The sequence below is a fragment of the Quercus lobata genome, chromosome 4, assembly GCF_001633185.2.
Source record: "Quercus lobata isolate SW786 chromosome 4, ValleyOak3.0 Primary Assembly, whole genome shotgun sequence".
Classification (NCBI taxonomy): domain Eukaryota; kingdom Viridiplantae; phylum Streptophyta; class Magnoliopsida; order Fagales; family Fagaceae; genus Quercus; species Quercus lobata.
In genome coordinates, this window is record NC_044907.1 from 4,921,513 (window position 1) to 4,942,752 (window position 21,240).

The 21,240-nt window shown below is 33.1% G+C and overlaps 1 protein-coding gene and 1 pseudogene across 1 annotated transcript; one reads left to right on the forward strand and one right to left on the reverse strand.

The window, feature by feature from the left end:
• The first annotated feature begins 9,188 nt into the window (after positions 1–9,188).
• LOC115987622 lies at positions 9,189–13,483 on the forward strand (annotated as a pseudogene).
• A 1,893-nt stretch (positions 13,484–15,376) lies between these two features.
• On the reverse strand, positions 15,377–16,000 carry LOC115984440 (cytochrome P450 705A22-like). Its single transcript, XM_031107465.1, has one exon. The coding sequence runs from the start codon at positions 15,998–16,000 to the stop codon at positions 15,377–15,379; it is 624 nt and encodes a 207-aa protein (XP_030963325.1).
• Between the last annotated feature and the right edge of the window lie 5,240 nt (positions 16,001–21,240).

The following is a 21,240-nucleotide window of genomic DNA, read 5'->3' on the forward strand; positions in this document are numbered from 1 at the left end:
AGATATCTTCTTGAATTCTTCATTCGTGACTACACTGAATAAGGCCTTCAATGCCCTACTATTGAAGTTAGCTGTTTTGATCTTTGCATCATCCCAATCAGCCGGCACTTCCTTAGGCTTAGTCCAACCTATCTCCACAACTTGCCATACTTTTTCATCTAATGATTGCAAGAAAACTCTCATGTGTACTTCCAGTATGCATAGTTAGTGCCATCAAATAAATTGCGTTTTGTCAAAGGATTAGCCAATTCTATATTGACATATGTTCCTAAAAATGATTCACATATGTCCTAACAGCGATCTTCATTGTATGATGAACTGAAGAACTTTGCAGCCAACATCTTTTTCAAGTTAGAGAATAAGCCACGTGCTAAGATCCGCACATCGAATTGGCTAGTCACGTACTGGGAGCCGTGCATTGAAAAGGAGAGATTGTCACTACAGAACAAGTCCAATTAGGTATTGGGGTAAGAGTTCAATAATAAGTTAGTATAAGGTACTGGGATTCCTTTACTTGTAACCGCTTGTTGTGATAATAGTGAATTCTCGGGAGTGGTGACCTTAAAATTACCCAGTGGGGTTTTTTCCATGTAGTTTTTCTTATTCGTAAACAAATCACCGTGTTAATTTATTTTCCGCTGCATTTTAACTTAGTTGGTGATTTGTTTGTGCTACTACGCTTATTGCATGGTAATTAAATTATTAATTAACTTGGCTAATTAATTGGTTAATTCATCACAAGGGGTCAATACATTCTTGCTCTATCAATCACGAAACTCCTTGGTTACAAAACCCTACGTCGTACAAACACAGCAGCTTCTTGAAGTGAAAGATAAACTAGGGCAAATTGTTTCTAGTCACAATATGTTTGTTAAAAACCTTTGCATCAAGTTGCACTCACTTGCATCAGCTGTGACCGCCCTTAAAATAATCCTTATATATGTTTAGGGTTGTGAGAAAAGAAAACCTAAACATGTATACATAGATTGGAGTGAAATCAGATTTGAAAAACTGATTTTCTTAAATCTCGATAGATAAGGTATCTATCGAGCAGCTGTCGAGCATCAGGCAAAAGCTGTCTTTTAAATCTCGATAGATGCTATCTGTCAAGCTTTAAAGTCAAGCACTTTTTTACTTGATTCTTGGATAGATTTGCATGGTTTTAACACTTGGACTTGAAACCTTGTTCCTTAAGTATTAAACACATTCGAGATCTACTCAATTACAAGTAAAGTGCGTTTTGTCAAAGGATTAGACAATTCTACATTGACATATGTTCCTAACAAGATTCACATATGTCCTAACATAGTCAAAAGTTATTACCAGGTTTACTAGGCTTTGTTACTATTATGATGTAATTGTTAGGTTCTATAAGTTTAGAATAACTGGCAATTCGTCAACATTCTTGTCTAGATATAGATTATAATCTATAGGTATGATTAGACAATACTCAAGGTGCTGCAAAGTTAGAATACAAGAATAAGGATGTTGTAGGTTCAAGAAAACAAAAATTGCCGGGGCTCAATCAATTGAGAAAAAGGTTCAACAAATCGAACTATGTTTCTGCATAATTTTAATTCAGGCTTAACAGCGCATTGGCCCATCAAGTGATTAAGATTTCAGATCTAATTTACATAGTATGCAAATGAAACCCTAAGACACGTTTTGTTATGACTTTGGAGCTTCTATTTTGAGATCTAAAAGGTTCTATGCCTTCTCATTTCAAAGTCATTGCCAGAAATCTTTCTATACACAATCTTAACTGGTAGATCTGAAGTTGCTATATACCAGTAATCAAAAGTACTGGATTTGAACTTTCAAGGGTGGTCTTGGAGTCATAGACTGGAGGACTATGTGAGAGATCTAAAACGTGAACTGGAGGTTCATGTGAGAGTAGGTTCACATCAAAGAAGTCTAAGAAGTTCAGAGCTCAGTTTGGTAACTGTAGTTAGATTTACTATGAATTGTTATCTTGACTATAAATCTCAATTTGATATAGTGGATTGTTCTCCTAAAATCGTTCCCTCTTGGTTTTTACATTGAAACTGATTTATTTCATTGGTTTTCTTGGGTCATCACCTCGTGTTATTTAGTTTTCTACTGTGCAAGATATGTGTGATGAATATTTAACCTAGATCTACATAATTGACCTAAGTAACAACTTGCTATTAAAGTAGGTAAAACAAACAATGTTTTCAGGGGTCTAAAAACTAACAGTAATTACTATAAAATGGTGCCAAATATATTTATAGCTGATCTTAGCATAGGCGTGAGCATAACTAAAGTTCTAAACTTGTGTTATTTTCTAGATAGATTAGTCTTGCAGCGAAAAAGGGGAAAAAAAAAAACAAGTTTAGCGTTACCCTGAGGAAAACCTTGATATATATTTTTATTCATTTTTTGTTGTAAAGCAGAGTTCATTTCTTGCTGTAAATGTAATTTAGCAGATGATATTAGGTTGATAAGGACCAGATCTAAAACTAACTTTTCTTATTTTATGGAATTCCTCTATATGGAATTAAGTGAATGTGTATATATATGCATGTGTGTGGAAGCATTAGCCATTAGCATTCGTGTTCTTTGTAAAATTTTATATAATAATATAAAGTGAACGTCTTTCAATTCTTTGTTGACTTAATCTAAGTTTCCTACCTAAGCTTTTAAAAGCTCATAATTTTTTATTGGTATAATATTTTATTTTAAATAATTAGAAATTATTCTTTTTTGGATACAGCAATTCAATACTAAACAAATTCTGATTAAATTAGATTATATTTTCTCTAAATAAATTGTAATTAAATTTAAAAAGTTATTTTCTACAAATTTTATGTTAATCAAGTACGTGAGTGTGTGTGAAGTAGCCCATCACCATCTAAAGAGCCCAAGAGGGTAACTCTTATCATCGCTATTGTAGCTTAGGATTCATTCCATATTCCATTTTATCTTTATCTTGTAGAAACATATTTGTAGGATTAGACAACTATATCTATATCTATATATAATATAAAAGCAAAATGTATGGCTTTTAATTGACCATTTCCTATTGTGCTACGTGACTAAATAAATTTATGTCACATATACATTTAAAAATACCAAATAGTTGTGTCTTTTCATTTTGCTAGTTAAGTTTCAATATTAACTTACCGTTTCACATAAGATGTATATATTTAAAAAAAAAAAAAAAGTAATTGAGAAGAAAAACATTGGTAAGGCGTAGCGAAAAGAGTGAGAAATTTTAGAAGAATAGCATTCGTAAGGCATGTAAAGAAACTGTTCAGTATTATTGTTGTTACTGTTGGTGTGGCTTGATTCTTGGACTTTTTCACTGTTTAATGGAAAAAAAATGACTAACAAATAGTAATTTTGGAGAAGATCCACAGGTTTCTTGTATTTTCAAGAAAGATGAAAGAGAAAAAAATTGAGAAGAAGTTACCAAATGAAGAAATCATTATGTATAATTGTTGCTACTGTTGGTGTAGCTTGATTCCTGGACCTTTTCATTATTTAACAAAAAATAAATAAAAATGACTTACAAATAGCAATTTTCGAGAAAACCCACAGGTTTCTTATGTTTTTAAGAAAGATAAAAGAGAAGAAGTTACCAAATTCATATGAACCCTTATTTATACCCAAAGGATTATGATCGTTAAACAGGCACCTTTTCATTCAATAAACACTTTTTTAATCAATAGGCACTTTTTAATTCAATGGGCACATTTTTTGTCAATAGGCACTTTTTCATTCAATAAGCACATTTTTGTAATATAGGTACATTTGCAATCAATAGACACATTTTCTTTCAATAGGCACTTGTATGTATGTATGTATGTATATTACAACCTATCTTGTATATATCTATATATACAACACAAACTAAACTTGAGACGCAACATGCCAACATTAAGTCTCTTATTCCTTCCCACAAAAAACTAATAAATAAAACATTGTTTTATTTTTTATTTTTTTCTTGAAACCATCTAGCAGCTATTCCTGTTCATTGCACGAGCTAGTGACTAGTTATAATATAAAAGCAAAACATTTCACTTTTTGTTGTCCACTACTCATTGCACCACATGGCTGTATAAATTAATGCCACGTATACATTTAAAAACGCCGAACAATTGTGCTCTTTCATTTTTCAATAGACATGTTTTTGGTCAATAGGCACTTTTCATTCAATGGGCACATTGCCAGTCAATAGACACATTTTCATTCAATAGGTACATTTTCGGTCAATAAACACTTTTTTCTGTAAATAAGCACATTTTCATTCAATAGACATTTTTTCGGTTAATAGAAACTTTTTGGTATATCCAATATGAAGGGTTTTGACCTTTTAATAGGCACTTTTTGGTATATCCAATTTGAAGGGTTATGACCTTTCAATAGACACCTTTAAGTGTGTGTGTGTGTGTGTGTGTTACAACCTATCTTAAATTAGAGACGCAATATTTTGTCTCTTATTTCTTCCCACAAAAAAACTAATAAATAAAATAACATTCATTTCTACTACCTAACTAATAAAAATTTGTGTTATTTCTTTCAATTTCTTTTTTTTTTTTTTTTTTTTTTTTAATTTCATGCATTTTTGCTTACTACTCCAACTAAAAAATAATGTTTTTTTTCCTAAAACTTATATAGTAGCCATTCCCATGCATCACACTAGTTAGCGATTAGTTGAATAATAAAGTTCCTTTTATTTAATGATATTTAATTTTGGATGCTTTCTACCAAACTATTTAAGTATGCAATTACATTAAGCTTTTGAAAAGTGCCGAATTAGTGTCTACTTATCAAACCACCTTCCATAAATTCATTTGGTAGATATGTGCATCAACCATTTCAAGCTATAGAGTGGGGATAAAGCTAATTATGTCTCCATATTTAGGCATATTAAATTATGTGAGTCATTAAATCATTTAAATAAGTTATATTACTATTAAATAAGTTGTATTCCTAAATGTACAAGTCAATACTCAATTGAGTTGACGCGTAATGGGTAGGAGAAAATATTTTCCAAACTGATTTAGTGGTAAAATCTATTCATTATTTATATGTTACTTGACGTTGAATAGACAATAATGACCTTTTCGGAATAGCAAGGGCGCTTGAAAATACAGCACAAGGCAAAAATGTATTAGTAGAAATCATCGAGGCATTAGTGTAGAATTGCATGAAATTTGACTAGTTGAAGGAAAACGGTTTTCTAATCAAAACTAAGGGGAAAATCCTATCAAGAAAAAAAGGAAGGGGAAAGGAGGAAGAAATATATATTTGGAGAAAATGGGCAAATGCCCCTTTCAAAAAAAAAATTCTAGCATTTTGCCCTCTTTCCCAAACTAATTAGGGAAATGCCCCTCTTTTGAAACTCGATTTTCTCAAAATCGAGTTATATAAAAAAAAAAAAAAAATTGGAGCCCCATAATGGCGTTTTAAGGAGCCTATAGTGACATTTTAAGGACCTACAGTGGTGTTTTATGATCCGATCTCCATGAAGTCGAGTTACATGCAATTGTTTTTCTTTTTTTACCTATAACTCGACTTTATGGAGATCGAATTATAAAACGCTACTATAAGTCCTTAAAACACCACTATAGGCTCCTTAAAAACGTCACTATAGGGCTTAACTCGATTTTGGGAAAATCGAGTTTCTTTCAAAAGAGAGGCATTTCCCTAATTAATTTGGAAAAGAGGACAAAATGCTGGATTGTTTTTTTGAAAGGGGCAAAAGCCAATTTTTTCCATATATATTTTGAGAAACTACAGGAGTAAGGAAGTTAAAAGTAGATATTTTAATCTCAATGCAGATAGCCTGTATGGCTTTCCAATTTAGAAGACATTGATTAGTAGGAGAGTATTCTATTTTGTAGGTATTTTAAGTGAAGTTTGAGATATATTTTTACCAAGTTGTCCACAAATTTTGTCCCTGTTAAACGTATGGTCTAAAGGTACTTCTGAAGCACATAAAAAGTCCTCTTCAAAGAGAAGAATCCTCTTATAGATAACATAGATTAATGTTAGATATTGCAACAAATCAAGAAAAAATTCTAGTCACAAAATATCAATGATATACCTAAAAAGAACTAGAAAATTACAATTAGAGCTACTTGTAATTATTTTTAAATTTAAGATTAGTAAAAACCAATGTGGAACTCAACACACGTCGCACAACATATGTAATTTAGAGTATCACAATCTCAATCTCGTCCCATTATTATTATGAGAGGGTCCTCATATCATTTTCGAATTAGAGCTCAATGGTGCACTCTTGTCTTTAAGTTTTTCTCAATCTATCAAACCATTTTTTTTAAACGTTGTAATAGCTTTTATAAATTCAATTTCCAATCTTTACCAAAGTTTCCCTTCTTCCTTTTTCCTCCTTCCTAATCGGCCAACAACATTTTGGCTTCTCATGCATTTCCAGGATGAATCATCCATGCATTTCCAGGATGGGCTACTTCCCTCCGGTCCTCTTTCTATTTCACTAAAATTATCCTTACTTACCATTTTTTTTTATTATAACAAAAAGCTGTATAAGAGTTATCCATATGCTAAGGAAAATGTTATGTAAACATTTTCACAATACTTACACAACAATTTTTATGTGGCGGGTTGTTATTGGTGGGCAAAAAAGTAATTATAGTGATGAGTTTAAATTAGAACTTGTAACAAATTATCACATAAGATTTGTTGTGGAATTATTATAGACATAGCATTTCACCTTACACATGGAAATTCCTAGCCCACTTCTAGCTGACTTAAAAATTAATTAAGAATTAATTTCCAGTACTTCACCTTATCTCCAAAATAAGTTAAGAATTAATTAAGAGGCTTACATACTCTAAATTAGCATTAGTTAGAGCACTAGCATCCACGGATGCAAAACAAACCTATTTTACATCCTCACACTATTTTATCTATTTTATCAACTCACTTTACAATACATCCAACATCCTAGTTCTTATTTTTATATACAACCCAATAAAATAGTATAAACTATCAAATAAAAAAATATAAACACTACTTTATCTAATGAGAGAAGGAGAGAGGGAAAAGTGACAAGCAAAATAATAATAAAAAAGCCCAGTGATTGCTACAATGAGGTTGTATTTATACAACCTTATTGTAGCTGGTTTGCAAATATTTTTAAATATAGTAACCCGACTAGAACTTGTTTTTATGGAATTGGTGGGAAAATAGCAACATGGGGGGTTTTACACCACCCAATACTAATGCTCAACAAGGAGTGGACTACGAATGTGGATTTATTGGCACTCACTATAGTTTTTTTTTAGATGAAAAGAAAGAAAAATTAGAGTAATTATCAGTATGACATACGAAATATATACATATGTGGCAAATCCCTGCCAAAACACATAAAGTAATTCAATACCCATGTTCTAAAACTTTAGCAAAACACAAAGTAATCCAATACCCATGTCCTAAAACTTTAGCAAACTGAGTTTTTCCATATAAGAATCATAGAGAGAGAGAGAGAGAGAGAGAGAGCACCTCGTAGAAGAGCTTTGGGACACAGAGAAGTACAGGGTACTTATAGTGATTAGATCAGAAGAAAAAGAAAAGAAGACTTTGAGAGAGAGAGAGAGAGAGATTTGTTGGTGGGAGACTTGTTCGTGGCTTTTATTTGAGTTTGTTGATTTATTTATTTATTTATTTTTATGAATGAAAAAGGATAGGGGGCAACCAATGTGGCAATCTATCTGGGCGTGACCATCGTACATAACATCCTACCCACTGGGTCTGGAGCCATGCTGGGATGCAGAGAGATCACGGTGAGCCATATCTTCTGAGCCCCACAAAGCACACTAGTGGGTTTTATTTAAGTTTGTTGATAGTTGCAAGCAATAGCACATAGAACATGGCATAGCAATAGTATATGACGGCTAGGTAATATGGTTTGTGGATGGGAGTTCCCATTCTACATGTTCTAGTGGGTTTGAACTCCTATAGTTATTACTAATAGTTTGGGGGGGGGGGGGGGGAGGATAAATTATAATTTGTGCATTTGCATAGTTTATGGGGTAAGTGTAAAAATAGTCATAATTTAAGGAGTAAAATATAATTCTTCCTGAAATGTTTAATTAATATAAAATAGACAAACTAAAATTAAATAAAAATTTATTATAATAATGATGTTTTTTATTATGTAATATCCTTAACTGGCTGTATAGGAGGATTAGTTGAATTTTATATAACTCTAAGGTTGATAGAGAATACTACAAGCTATGGTCACCATGAATGATAATCAATATTACATGGTTTGCTTCCTCCTCTTGTTCCTCACAACTCTTTTGTTTCAATTTATTTTTAACAATCTTCTCAAGCTTAAAACCTGCTGGATCCGGGGCCATAATGGGGTGTAATGAGACCACAGTGAGTCATAGCTTTCCAGCCTTACAAAGGACACTAGTAGGTTTTATTTGAGTTTGTTGATAGTTGCAAGCAATAGTACATGGTACATGGCATAGCAATAATATATGACGGCTAGGTAATATGGTTTGTGGATGGGAGCTCCCATTCTACATGTTCTAGATATAATTTTTCCTGGAATGTTTAATTAATATAAAATAGACAAACTAAAATTAAATAAAAATTTATTATAATAATGATGTTTTTTATTATGTAATATCCTTAACTGGCTATATAGGAGGATTAGTTGAATTATATATAACTCTAAGGTTGATAGAGAATACTAAGCTATGGTCACCATGATTGATAACCAATACTACATGGTTTGCTTCCTCCTCTTGTCCCTCACAACTCTTTTGTTTCAATTTATTTTTAACAATCTTCTCAAGCTTAAAACCTACTGGATCCGGGGCCATAATGGGGAGTAGTGAGACTACAGTGAGTCATAGCTTTCTAGCCTTACAAAGGACACTAGTAGGTTTTGTTTGAGTTTGTTGATAGTTGCAAGCAATAGTACATGGTACATGGCATAGCAATAATATATGACGGCTAGGTAATATGGTTTGTGGATGGGAGTTCCCATTCTACATGTTCTAGATATAATTTTTCCTGAAATGTTTAATTAATATAAAATAGACAAACTAAAATTAAATAAAATTTATTATAATAATGATGTTTTTTATTATGTAATATCCTTAACTAACTATATATATAGGAGGATTAGTTGAATTATATATAACTCTAAGGTTGATAGAGAATACTACAAGCTATGGTCACCATGACTGATAACCAATACTACTTGGTTTGCTTCCTCCTCTTGTTCGTTACAACTCTTTTGTTTCAATTTATTTTCAAGACGCTTCTAAAGCTTAAAACCCATCCTAAACTCCCTCCAAGCCCACCAACTTTACCAGTTATTGGTCATCTCCACCTCATTTGGCCATCATTTCACAAATCCTTGCAAAAGCTCTCCACCCAATATGGCTCTATTTTCAATCTCCGCCTTGGTTTCGCTCAATGCATTGTGGTTTCATCGGCCTCAGTGAGCACTGAAATATTTAAAACTCATGATCTTTCTTTCGCGGATCACCAAGAGATTGCTTTCATGGAGAAGACACCATATGGAAACTCTGGATTTTTCAGTGCACCATATGGTGATTATTGGCGGTTCATCAAGAAATTGTGCATGACGGAACTTCTTTCAACTGGACAGCTTGAAAGGTCACGGGCGGTTCGAGGGAAAGAACTTGCACGTTTTTTGCAAAACGTTTTTGAGAGTGCCAAGCGGAAAGAGGTTGTTGATTTAAGTGTTGAGCTTATGAAGCTAACAAATAATATGTTGTGTAAGATGGCGGCAAGCACAAGTTGTTGAGAGAAAGGTGATGAAGCTGAAAGGATTAGAAAGATAATGAAAGACGTCTTTAGGGTTGGTTCAAAGGTATTTTTTGGAAATATGTTGGGACCCTTTGGTGTATTGGCTTTCTGGTTGTTTGGAAGGGTTGATGAGCTCTTGGAAGGGATGTTGAAAGAGCATGAAGATCAGATTGGGAAGAGAGACACTCAAGATTTTATGGATATATTATTGAAGGTGTATCAAGATGGCAAGGCTGAGGTCAAAATGACCAGAAACAATATTAAGGCTTTTTTAACTGTAAGTATTTATTTATTTATTTTTAAATTCTATTAGGCCGTGCTTTTACATAGTTTTAATTCAATCCATTAACCTTTGAAATCGTTAAATAGGCCTAAAAAGGAGAAAAATATAGAGTTCCAAAACCATGACTCATTGGAGATAGCGCGCACACACACATATATACACACACACACACATTTAAGACATGTAATTCACATTCGACCATTTTAAAGACATTAAAGAAATAAAAAGTTTTACTAGGGACATCAAATTTTACAACAAAAAAAAAAAAAAAAAAAATTGCACACCAATCTCATATTGCTCATTGATTTTCTTGGGGTTTCTTTTTCACATTTCCTTAGCTCTCTCTCTCTCTCTCTCTCTCTCTCTCTCTCTCTCTCTCTCCTACCAAGAGACTTTCAGAATTTCCAAGCCCTTGGGTTCCATGTCTCAATTTGATTACCTCTCAATTCAGTTGGGAAAGAAGAGAAAAATTTGTTAAGAAAATTTTGGTTAGGTTAAGAGATAGAGGATTCCCTAGAAGAAGAGCACATCTTGCTCAACAATTGGTTGATATTTTCTTGTACTTGATTCATGGTTGAAGCTTTTTCAATCTTTTCAAGAGCTTTTGATTTTTCTTTTATTCTTTTATTTATTTTATTATTGACATGTTTTGTTTTAGGGAAAATGTAGGAAACAATGAGAAAATTGTGAAACTTTGTTAGATCTAAGAAAACATATCAAAATAAAGCCTACCCTAAATTTAACTTGAGTGGTTTTCACTCTTAAATTGGAACTGTGTGTAAGATCGAAGTCAAAAACTAAATTTTCTTTTGTTTTTTCTCAATTTTCTCAGAACCCCAATAATGTGTGAAGTTTACTTTTGTTTTCTATGTTTTCTCAAAATCAAACAATGGATATATTAGTTTGCTCAGAAACAACTGTGGTATTTTGGAAATTTTCATTTGTTTTTCTCAGTATTTTTGGAAAACAAATAGTGGGTGAATTTTCCTTTCCTTTTTCTTAATTTTTTCGAAAACATACATTAGTTTTTTTTTTTTTTTTTTTTTTTTAATAAGGCAAAAAAAAAGTGGGTGTTTAGGTAATAATTCTTTTTAGTGAAATATATTTTGGTAATTCATAAGTTTTTGGTATTTGTAAGTAAATATATAAATCTATAATGAGTTATATGGGTGGGTTGATTCCCACCCGAATTATAATGGGTTAGGTAGATAATGGATATTTAATTTATATTTATATGGGTCATAAATGGATAAATAGGTAATTGAGTACATGACTTATTTATGACCCAATCCAAAAGCTACCTAACATGCCCAAATATTGCCACCCCTAATTGTGAGTGTGTGCATCCATAGATAATGAAGGCCAAAAATTGTTAGAAACCATGTACTTATTGTTAGGTTCTAAAGTTTAGGACTTTATGCATTTTAGAACTCTAATGTATAATGTTGGCAAACCATGATCAAAACAATGTGTTTAGAAGTGTTTAAAACTAGCTCAAAGTTGTATGTCAATGTAAAGTTGGAATTGAGTGGAAAGCAGAAAGCAGTATGGCTTTCAGCCTGGCTCGATCGATCGAAACTTAGGCTCGATCGATCGAACGTCGGGTAGATTGCTTTTCTGCAGATTCGTCTAACTCAGCCCTATGTGTTTAAAACGTTTTTAGGGTTTCTTATTTGTCCTAAGTATAAAAGGCAAACCCTAGCCACGTTTTAGTGTTGCTCATATTGCGGTTTGTGTAAATCTCTTGTGAGATCTAGAGGAGCTTTCCTTTACACAAACTTAGGGTTTTCAAGGAAGAGACATTCTCTAAACCTTGATGATCAAAACAGTTGCTGCCATTAAAGCTTAAAGAATACACAAGCGGGGGTGCTTGTAGCTGGTGGAATCCAAAGAAAGAAGGAGTTCGTGGATTCGGAGCTTGCACGTGGTCGTATCAGTAAATTCTACTGGTTGGTAGCATTAGGAAGTCGAGCGGGGGTGCTTGTAAGTCCTTTTGTATGAACTTCGATTCTTTCTGATAGTGGATTCAAGTTTACCTTGAGGATAGCTAAGTCAAATCCTCCCCAGGTTTTTACCGGTTTGGTTTCCTGGGTGATCATATCGTGTGTTATTTATTTTCCGCTGCTTTGCATGATTTGATCTTTATTATTGTGATAACCTAGACTTGTTAATCTGACTAAGTAACAACTTGGCTAATTAACTAGGTTTAATCAATTGTTTAAGGGGTTTAAAAATTGTCACTTATTAATCCAACACTCTGCATACCATACAAGTACTTTTCTTTATCACAAGCATCTATGTCAAGACTACCCTTATGCTTGCACTTACCTATCTAAAAAGAAAAATATGTTAGAGAACTTCAAGTAGGACTATGCTTCAAAGAAACTGCGACAAGTTTTTCATAGTAATACATGATAAATGGTTTATATAAGTTTAAGTTAACCTTGAGTTCAGTATGAATTAAATTAATTGCAAGAAAATTTTTTAACAAGTTCAAGCATACAAATTAGTGATTTGTCTACATTGGGTTCAACTCTTACTATGTTCTCTCATCTACTCAAATGTTGCACTTTTACTAGGATCTTTTTGTCGGAAGTACTGGTACCTCATCGGAGGTCATTCTGTGGACAATAACTGAGCTCATCAACCATCCGTTTGTATTCAACAAGGTTAGAGAGGAGATAAATTCAGTCGTTGGTAGTACTAGACTAGTTGATGAATCAGATGTTGAGAATCTCCCCTACTTGCAAGCAGTTGTAAAAGAAACACTACGACTATATCCACCATTGCTTGTGACAACAAGAAAATGTCGTCAAAGTTGCAAAATTGGAGGCTTTGAAATACCCCAAGAAACCATGGTGTTAATCAATCTGTATGGCATAATGAGAGATCCAGATTTATGGAACAATCCAAATGAGTTCCAACCAGAGAGATTTTTGGTTTCCTCTGAAAAACAAGATAGTATGAAATATAAACATGATGAAATGTTTACTTTTCTTCCTTTTGGGGCAGGGAGGAGAGCTTGCCCTGGTTCAAAGTTAGGGTTGAGTATGGCACATATGGCAGTTGCAACCATGGTTCAATGTTTCAATTGGGAAGTGGTTGGAGACGGAGGAGAGAATAAGGCTAAAGTTAATACTGAAGTTTCAAAAGGCGCTTTTATTCACATGGCTCATCCACTTAAATGCGTTGCAATTGTCAAATTCAACCCATTTGATTGTGTGATGTGAGTTTGTTTACTTCTAAAATAATGCATGTAATTCATTTCACACTATCTGCTACTTAAAATAAGTACAAGCACATGCAGTAAAATATATGCTTTTTATGTAATTCTATGATCAATATTGTACTACTGGTTGAAAATAAACCTTGCTTTTATTAGACAAAGTTTTGTTGTTGTTGTAAAGAGAAGTTAGTTTTTAACAAGTTAATGTATGTGAAGAACGTATAGAAATGTAATCCAACCATGGCATACATGTTAAGAACATATAGAACATATAATTTAACCATAGGATTTTCAAAATATGAATTCAATAAAAAGTTAATGAGTGATGTAATATTGATTAAAGTTATATCAGGTGTAACTTAAATCCAATCCATATATATATATATATATATATATAGAGAGAGAGAGAGAGAGAGAGAGAGAGAGAGAGAGAGAGAGAGAGAGAGAAATTTATAGGCGACTCATGCAGGGTTGCCATGAAGGCTGGTCTATAAATTCAAGACCAACACAAAGTGCAAATGCATTAATATATATATATATATATAATCATTTTTCACTTGTTGTAGCATTTTAATACTAAATAATTAAAATAAATAAATTTGACAATATAAATGTAAGAATATGTGAGTTAATATGGAAGATAAGAAGTTTTTTTTAAGAATAAGATAGGTCAACAACTAATTCAATCTTTTTCTTATGTCTTTTTGATATTTAATAATAACAATGAGGGAAAAGTCAAGAAAAACTCCATTTTTTGTGCTCATTAAAACCTTTAAAAATATTAGGGTTATATTTTAGGTAGTTAGCATATTCTGTGACAAAACACACTTTACTTGTAGTTGGGTAGATTTAAGTGGATTCAAAAATATTATAAAGTACTTTAAAAAAGTTTTCTAAGTGGTAGTATTGAAGACATAAAGACATGAAGATTACACAAAGAAACAAGTGGTAAAATCTGAAAATAGGTATCTTGACACCTAACTCGATACACCTATCTATCAAAGATTAATGAGGCATGACACCTCTTGATACCTCTCGGTCTATTGAGCACTATAGATCCAAAATTCTCAAATCTGATTTTTGGACCAAGATGACTTGGCTTTTTCTAGGGGTTCATTATCTAACCTACTAGATGATATAAAAACTTTATTTTACTGTTGTCATCAAACATAGAGACTCACACAGAGAATCTAAATACTTCATGTGAAGCTACTGCACTCTTATGCGGCTTAGGGTTTTGTAACCAAGTTGACTTCTATTTTACAAGTGTATAGTGCAGAAATTTGCATCCAACAACTAACTTCAAGTTGCTGGGAGTTAGACATGGATTGGAGATTCGTGTAAAGGAGTTAGTAACAGATTGAAAATTTGTGCAATTGAAGAAGTCTCCACAGGTCTCTTTAAGATCAACTCTAATTGGAAATAAGCGCAAGGGTCCAATTAGATTGGTATTTTGGGATAGTCTGGATAGTGATAAGGTTCCTTATATATACTTGTAACTGATTGTTCTTAATTAGTGGATTTTTGGGAGTGGTAACCTAAAATTCACATGGTGTGATTTTTGCATTGTGAAAGTTTTCTCCACTAGTTAACAAATTACTGTGTCAAATTTAATTTCTACTGTACTCTAGATTAGATTTGTGATTTGTTTGTGTATTCATGTTATTTACATTAAATCTGAATAATTAATCAACTTGATCATTGAATTAATTGACTGGGGTCAATCTATAACCTAACAAAAAAGTTTTATAGATTAATTAAGGAGAAGACAGAATGAGATTAGAAAATAAGAAAACGCACAAAAATGTGACTTACTAGCAAGATAGCTTTGAGATGGGTTCGGGTAATCTTGAACTCAGCCTTGTCATCTTGATAAATCTTCAATAATATATCCATCAAATCCTCATTTTGTATTTTAGGATTCTCATCATGTTGCTTCAACACCCTTTCAAAAATTTCATCAAACTTCAAGGTCATATTTATCGCCAGCCTTCCATACACCCAAAAGGGCCAAAATCCTTAGTGGCCCCAACATATCCCTGATCCATACCTTTGCAAGAATCTCAAAGGCCTCCTCTACTAACTCTAATCCTCACAGCTTCATTACTTTCATCTGAACATCTCGTGCTCATTATCATCCTGCACGTAATATTGTTTGTAAGCTTCATTAGCTCAGCACCCACAACAACAACCTGTTTTTTCTTAGCACATTGAAAGACTTTACGTAGAAACAATGCAATTTCTTCTTGTCGTACACCATGTGACTGTTCAATCTTTTGGATTGAGAGAAGTTCGGTCATGCTAGGTTTTCTGATGAATCGCCAATAATCACCATAGGGTGCCATGAAAAATCCATAGTTTCCGTATGGTAATGTATCAACGAAAGTGAAATGCAGATATGCAAAAGCGAGGTCATTGGTTTTAAATATTTCGGTGGCCATGGAAGATGTTGAAACAAAAAGGCACCTGGAAGCACCAATGCGGAGATCTAGGAGAGGGCCATATTTGGTCGAGAGGTTGTGCAAGGATTTGTACAAGGATGGACCAAGAAGGTGAAGATGACCAATGATTGGGAGAGCTGGTGGGCTTGAAGGGAGGTGGAGAGGGTTCTTTCTGCTGAGGGGTTTCTTGAACAAGGACTTGACTAGGAGAGTCAAGAAGAACCAAAAGGACCAAGCACGTGGCATAGTATTGGTTATTAGTCATGATTATATGTTTCTCAGTTTATGGCTATACAAGTAACATATGTATATTTAATAACATATATATATAATTAATAGAGTTTACCGTGTTCAAAAAAAAAAGTTAATAGAGTTTACCGCTAAATTAGTTTGGATAATATTTGAAAGCTCAAATTAGTGTGAAAACACTACAACTTGTTTAGACCCCAATTTAAAAATTACGGATAAATTGCTTTTACTCTAACTTAACAAAGTGCGGAACAAGAGTAAATTTGCGCAATAAACTGGTAACACTACTCTAAGCCATATCCAACTACAATGAACAATAAGTAACAAGTTTAAAGAGTAGGGGAGAGAGATGCAAACACAAAATAATACCAGGACATGTTATCGAAGAGGAAATCAAAGAACTCGGCGAAAAATCTTTCTGCGACCCTCCAAGTTGAAATCGATTCACTAGTGAATAAGTTGGAGTACACAAATAAAAAAAATACCTTCTAAGCCTAGTCCACTCAATGTACTTGAGCCCTCTAAGCTTTTGCTACCAACGGGCTTCTTGGAGTCTTGTCTTCACAAGTTTTCTGGATCCCATAATACCGCCCGATTGCATCCGCCAAACCTCATCGGTTTCTTTTGGCAAATCTCTAAAACTTCCCAAATTCCGAAACACTTTCTACACTTTGAATAAGTGTGAATTGTATTTGGGTACAAATCTCCTTTTAAAGTATGACAATGGGAGAGGGAATGAGAAGAGGCTACAATGATTTCTCACTAAAGGATGAGTAGCTCTCTCTCTAAAAGGTGGGCGTGTTATGTTGTAGAAATCTATCTAGGGTTTTCTCTTTGAATTGCCTCATTTACTTTTGTGGGTAATGAGGGTATATATAATATGGGTGAAGGGTAAGAAAGTTATACTTGAAATCCTCCAGGTAGAGAGTTTCGTGGGTACCTCACGAGATGGCTTGTCTCGCGAAGTACTCCCGAAATGTAGCTTGGCACTTGACTCTTCAACTTTTAATATGTGCTTCTCACATGGCCTTTTTGCAAGAACCTTTACTAGCGAACTTCTTGCGAGCTAGTTACAAAATTGCACAGATCTTCATTTAAAGCTTGATTCTTCACCAACTTAATACTAAATTCAATACAATAAAATCCCACAAAATACAAGGAAATAAATTAATACAATTACAACACTTTTTGTCATGGAATAAACCCAATATAAAACATAGTTGTAAATCACAACTTTATAATATCTTCTCCCACTCATTACATGTCAACTCAGTTGAGTATCGACGACGTGTACTTTTAGTTACATAACTTATTTAATAATAGTGAATTCCAGTTAACTTGACTGATAAAATCTCTTGTGGTTGAATAAGAAATTTGAGATTCAATTATTGTTTATACCAAAAATCGATTGGTATTTTGATCTAATGATAAAGAGCAAAATTATAAAAGTGGACACCATAGATTAAAACTCTATAAAATAATAAAAAATAAAAAATAAAATTTATTTAATAATAATATAACTTATTTAAATAACTTAATGAATCATATTATTTAATATACCTAAATCCGGAGACATAATTAGCTTTATCCCCACTCTATCAAAAAAAAATTGCTTTATCCCCACTTCATACCTTGAAATGGTTGACTTACGTATCTTCCAAATGAATTTATGGAAGCTGGGTTGATACTTGGACACTAATTATGCACGTTTCAAAAGCTTCTTGTAATTGTATACTTAAATAGTTTGGCGGAAAGCCTCCAAAATTAAATTTCACTAAATGATAAAAGAACTTTGTTATTCAATGTCTAATCGTACAAATATGTCTTTACATAATAAAGATAAAATGGAATAAGAAATCGATCCTAATAAGGTACAATATAGAATGAGAAGAGTTACCCTCTTGGGCTCTTTAGATGGTGATGAGCTAGTTTTCTCAACAAAATTATTCTTATTTAAACCCCCCTCCCCCCACCCCCAAGAGAAAAATTACGTACACAATATTTTCATAATAAATTTTAATTGACATGCTGTTACTGATGGACAAAAAAATTAATTTTAGTGATTGATTTAAATTACCAATAATAACTTCTTACGTAGAATTTGTTATGTAAATATTGTAAGCGTAACACTTCGATCACCGTACACATGGAAATTCCTAGCCCACTTCTAGCTGACTTAAGAATTAATTAATTCCTAGCACTTCACCTTACCTCCAAAATAATTTAAGAATTAATTAAGACGCTTACATACGCCAAATTAGCACTAGTTAGCCCACTAACGAGAAATGGTCTAGGACTGAATTTACTGGCACTTGGTGTGTTATGGCCATAGTTATTATTAATATGATATACGAAATATATACATATGTGGTATGGATACGTACGTGAAAACAATGTATTTACTCAAAAAAAGAAAACAATGTATTTACTCCGTACAATATTTTTGGTTCAAACTATTGAAGTCCTTGGTAGTGATATATTAGTTTGAAGTAAAAATTAAGTTGGGCTTCTAAAATTGTAATGATTGGCCCATCCAAATAATTTAAGTCCAAGTCCACGGTTGGTTTGTATTTTCTCTCCTTTGAAATCTTGCGATGTACAGTCAGTCCGCCCCACACCCACTGTTGGTTTCTCAAGTAGAGCATAGACCCCCACTCAAATAAAATATAGCCTTTTACTGAAGTGTAGCGCTGCCTTCACAAACTATTTTACAATATTTTTATAATTTATTGTTGCAGCCAACTTCTTACTAGTTTTTATATGGATCTATCAATAACATCACTTTTTTATTTACCAATAATTACTTATCATATCTACAATTTGAGAAAGTTTTTGTAAAAAAATTTGTATCTTTAACATTTTCCTTTGCCAAAACCTATAATAAATGCCTAGCCAAGTTGTGTCATTTCTTTTTATATTTTATAAGTATACAAGAGTGCATTGTATTCGTTGTGTATTCAATTGTTTAAGTGTTGCGTGCATAGTGCACTGTTCGAACTTAGAGGTTATTTTTATTTTATTTTTTCCACAAATTTGATCCTTTTCTCATGATTTCATTTTTTTTTCTAGCTGATTTTATCTTTTACTAAGGGATCTAGTTGCTTGATAAGTTGTGCTAAGATTAATTTGTTTTTAGATGATAATTAAGGTTGCCATAGAAAAAAGATTTATATATATTTTTTTAAATTTGAAAAGGAAATTGCTAAGAATTTCCTGATAGAATTCATGATGAATGAATTTTATTTAATGACAGATCAACATTGAGCTTAAATTTTATACATGTTTCTAGCAAATTAGACAGATTTTGTACACACATTTGAGTTAGAAATATATTATTATATTTTAAATTTGATCATCTTATATACAATATATTTATGAATCATGATGAACGTACGAATATGTAACTTGGAAACCCCAACCCCCAGTGATTAAATTAAGGAGGATGGTGAGGTTCAAGTAATAATTCAATGGAAATGGTATTTTTTTTTTTGGTTTGTGGTGCTCCACATTTGTGATTTAAGCCCCACCTTCTCCTAATTATTATCTATCTCAAATAAAAATATTTAAGGAGTATAATTTTGGAAACTTCAACACATGGAAATTTTGTTCCAAGTTCAAAATAAAAAATAAGTTAGCACATAGAAACTAGCTAACTAAAATATGAAATCCATAAGTAATACGAATAATCCCCGACCTAAAAAGCCTTAACTCAATCCCATGCGTATCTATAACTACTATATAACTAAAGTCTCTGGTTTTTGGTTGGCCTCTTGAGAGCATGTCACCATAGTTTTGCAGCCTCTGTAATTTTATACCTAATTTTTTAAATTTTAAAAAGGAATAATTATAGTAAACCCACTTGTGGTATGACCTGTTTTCACTTTGCCTACCCGTGGTTTAAAACTTTACACTTTGCCCACCTGAGGTTACTTCCGTTACCCATCCATTATCCACCTCTGTTAAAATCAGGGGTAAAAATGTATTTTATCTTCACTTTTATATCTCTCTCCTCTAAAAACAAAAAATAACAGAAAAAACTCAAACAAACAAAATCAAAGAGGGGGTTTTGTAGCTTGGGTTCAACAACACACTTCCTCTTGGTATGAACAGTCTTGAGCCAATCTATCCAAATAAAATTTTCATATTCGCACAAATCCTAAAAAACATTTACAAAAATCCTACACTTGAAAGTTCTCTACTCTAATTTCACAAAAATCCTTTTAGACACTTTCAGTCATTCACAAAAATCATACACGGCTTCACCTTAGTTCTCTCTTAAATCTCAAACCAAAACCAAAGCAAACCCCTTTTTAAAACCCAGCCCCACCACACCTAGCAACACAAACACAGACCCATAAGAACTGACACTCAAAACCAAAACCAAAACCAACGGCGTCCTAATTTGAATCCTAACTCCAGCCCTAACCCCAACCCCAACAGCAAGAGCAAGAAGAAGAAAGGTGGACCCATTTCCATGGATCACGTGCTTCTGGCATTGCAGGAGACCAAGGATGAGAGGGATCTCAGAATCTGAGCTCTGTTCGATTTCTTCGATGCTGCCAACCTAGGATACTTGGACTATCCCCAGATCGAGGCTGGACTCTTGGCTCTCCAAATACCCTCACACTACAAGTATGCTAAGGATCTCTTCAAGGTTTGTGACACACCCACAGCAAAGAAAATAAGATAGTAGAGGGAGAGGTGGATTGAAGTCACAGTCGGAGCCAAACTCAATGTGTAGGAACCCATGGCCAAAGCTAGAACTTGCATTGCTGCAATATTCATTTGTCATTGCTTCGTTCACCGCCACCATTAGCTACCATGGTTCTTTCTCTTGCCTTTGCTGGAACTCATTTGAAACCCTTTGATTCTCTCCTGCTACTTTCAATCTGAGAATGAGATTGGGTTTTATGTTGGGTTTGGTTTTGGGGGTTTGTTAATGGTGGGTTTAGGTGAATTTTCCAGAGGGTTTTCTTGTGTTGGATTGTGAATTAATTTTTGGTATGATAAAGGGGTTCTTATAAAATTTGGTTCAAAATTTTGAGTTGTTGTGAAATTGTTGATATTGTTATAGATTAAAAATAATTTCATTGAGCCATTTGATTGGTGCATTGTTCCTCCATTTTGTTCCCATTGAAGTTCATGAGCAATGAAAAACCCTAACTTTTTTATTATTGTTATATTTTTTTTTGCCTAAAAATGTGTTTTTCTAATGGCAAACGGAGAGGTGGGTTACA

Bases quoted from the DNA above. Each gene is read 5' to 3' on its own strand.
- LOC115984440 (XM_031107465.1), bottom strand. From the start codon at position 16,000: ATGCCACGTGCTTGGTCCTTTTGGTTCTTCTTGACTCTCCTAGTCAAG.